General features: G+C 60.6%; 1 protein-coding gene across 1 annotated transcript in view; it reads right to left on the bottom strand.

The window, feature by feature from the left end:
* Positions 1 to 1,774, bottom strand: part of ABR (ABR activator of RhoGEF and GTPase) — a 144,708-nt gene extending 142,934 nt beyond the window's left edge. Inside the window, exon 1 of the mRNA XM_044675598.1 lies at positions 1,640 to 1,774. Coding sequence (XP_044531533.1) covers positions 1,640 to 1,774 — 135 coding nt within the window. The remainder of the gene's footprint in view (positions 1 to 1,639) is intronic.
* Between the last annotated feature and the right edge of the window lie 248 nt (positions 1,775 to 2,022).

The raw sequence follows: 2,022 nt of genomic DNA, 5'->3' as shown, positions 1-2,022 counted from the left end.
CCCTCCCACCCACCCCCACCCACCACACATGCCCCCTCCTCCCACCCCAGCGGCCACAGAAGAGAAAGTAAATGACCCAAAATGCTAAAGTTAGACATGCTCTAAGAGGTGGGCCCAGGCGAGAAAGCGGAAGGGCAGTCGCTGCTCCTGCTCAAAGCCCCCAGAGGCCCTGGCATCACCTCTCCGCCTGGCACAAGGCTAGGAGGGGGTAAGGAGGGCAGACAGACATGGAGGCTGATGCAATCAGGCAAGGACAAACAAGCGAGAAAGGTGGGGGAGCGCCGACCCCTTTCTCTTCCACCCCGGCACTGGATAATCCATCAAAACAGGGCTGGAGGGATTTGCTATAGGTGAGGCCAATGGGGAGCAGGTGCACCCCTAGATAGGTCTGCCTGGGCTGCAAAAAGGACACTGCCAAGGATCGCAGGATCCTAGATCTAGGGAGGAAGGGACCTCTGAAGCCGTCTAGCTCAAATCCTTCATTTGACAGAAGAGGAAACTGAGGTCGAGAGAGTCAAAGATCAAAGGCTCATGGACCGAGAAGACCGAGTCCAACCACTCATTTTACAAATGAGGAAACTGAGTCATGTAAAGTGGCTTGTCTATGGCCACACGAGCATTAAGCGTGAGAAGCAGAATTTGAACCCAGAGTCAACAAGTGCTCTTTCCATTGTGCCAAGTAGCTTGGAGGCCAAATGAATTGGGGTAGGGGTAGGGGGTGAAGGGTGGAACTGGACCTTTATTTGCATGAGATAGAGAACTCCCAGTGGGAAAACTCCGTTCACCAATATAGACCAGACCTGCTCTGCACAGCCCTAAAAGGTCTTGTCACTTGTCCAGAGTCATACACCTAGTAACGTGCCAGAGATAGGACTTGACTCATGTCTTCCTGGCTTTGAGGCCTGCCTTGGCCACCAGGACACTGTGCCTCCCCGTTCTACAGTGAGGTGAAATAGAGGCCCACCAGGGCAGAGACGAGCCCAAGGGAGTGGCAGCAGGGAGGTCCGAGAGCTCCCCACTAAGGTGGGTCCTGAGCCGGCTCAGCTAGCACTGGGGACGCCTCTCCTCCCAGCCATCCTAGTCACCTGGGCCTTGTGGGCTCACCAAGCCGGGTCCTGCCTCATCCGAGGCTCCAGGCTCCAAGCTGGAGGAATTCTGTCAGCCCCACATCCTGGCCCCCTAGCCAGAGCCACAGCACTGCTGTTACCATGGAGGCCAGTGAATCATCTTCTCCCAGACCCATGCCAGCCAGCTCTGCTGGGCAGGGGCTTTCGCAGGCCTCCCACAGCAACAGGGCCCATGGAGGGCACCCCCAGGCCAGCTGGCCCGGGGGCGCAGGCAGCCGCTCCCCTGGACAACAGCCGGTGGGGAGAGGCATGTTTCGCTCCATTCCACCCTTCTGCCCCTGCCCCCCCCAGCAGGCCCCCTCCTCCTCTGCCCAGGCCAGCTGGCCGGCTGCTGGTCCCTGCCGTGGAGCCCTGGGGCTGCTGCGAAAGGCCGGCGCTTCTCCCCATGCCCTGAGCGTGAACACAATCGGCTCCTCGAGGCTAGCCCGGGAAGCCTCCTCCACCCCTCCCGTCCTGGCCCTCCCTCCCCTGCCCTGACGGGTACTCGGGCTGCGTCTGCGTCATGCTCCCACCTTCACTGCCACCAGGAACGGGGAGCCCGAGTCCGGGCTGGTTGGGGTCCCCAGATCACACTCTTCCAAGACAAACACATCTTCATCCTCCAGGACCTTGTCGAGAAAGCCTATCGCCTCCTCCTCTTCTTCCATGGCCGCTGGAGCCGCAGCAGGCAGAGGCCAAACAGGAAGCTGGCGGGTCCCACGCAGCGGCGGCAGCTCTGAAGGGGGCTGGGGGCAGCGGCTGAGAGAGCGAGGGAAGGAGGGAGGGAGGGGGGGGCGCGGGAGCCGAGCAGGCCTACACCAGCGTGCCGGCCTCCCCTGAGTCAATATTGGAAGCTGGCCACAGGCTTGCCATGAAAGGGTCCATTATGAGAGCTTTCCCCGCTCTCCTGCCTGGG

This window comes from Gracilinanus agilis, chromosome 4 (assembly GCF_016433145.1).
Source record: "Gracilinanus agilis isolate LMUSP501 chromosome 4, AgileGrace, whole genome shotgun sequence".
Lineage (NCBI taxonomy): Eukaryota > Metazoa > Chordata > Mammalia > Didelphimorphia > Didelphidae > Gracilinanus > Gracilinanus agilis.
This window is presented reverse-complemented; position numbering and strand designations above follow the sequence as displayed.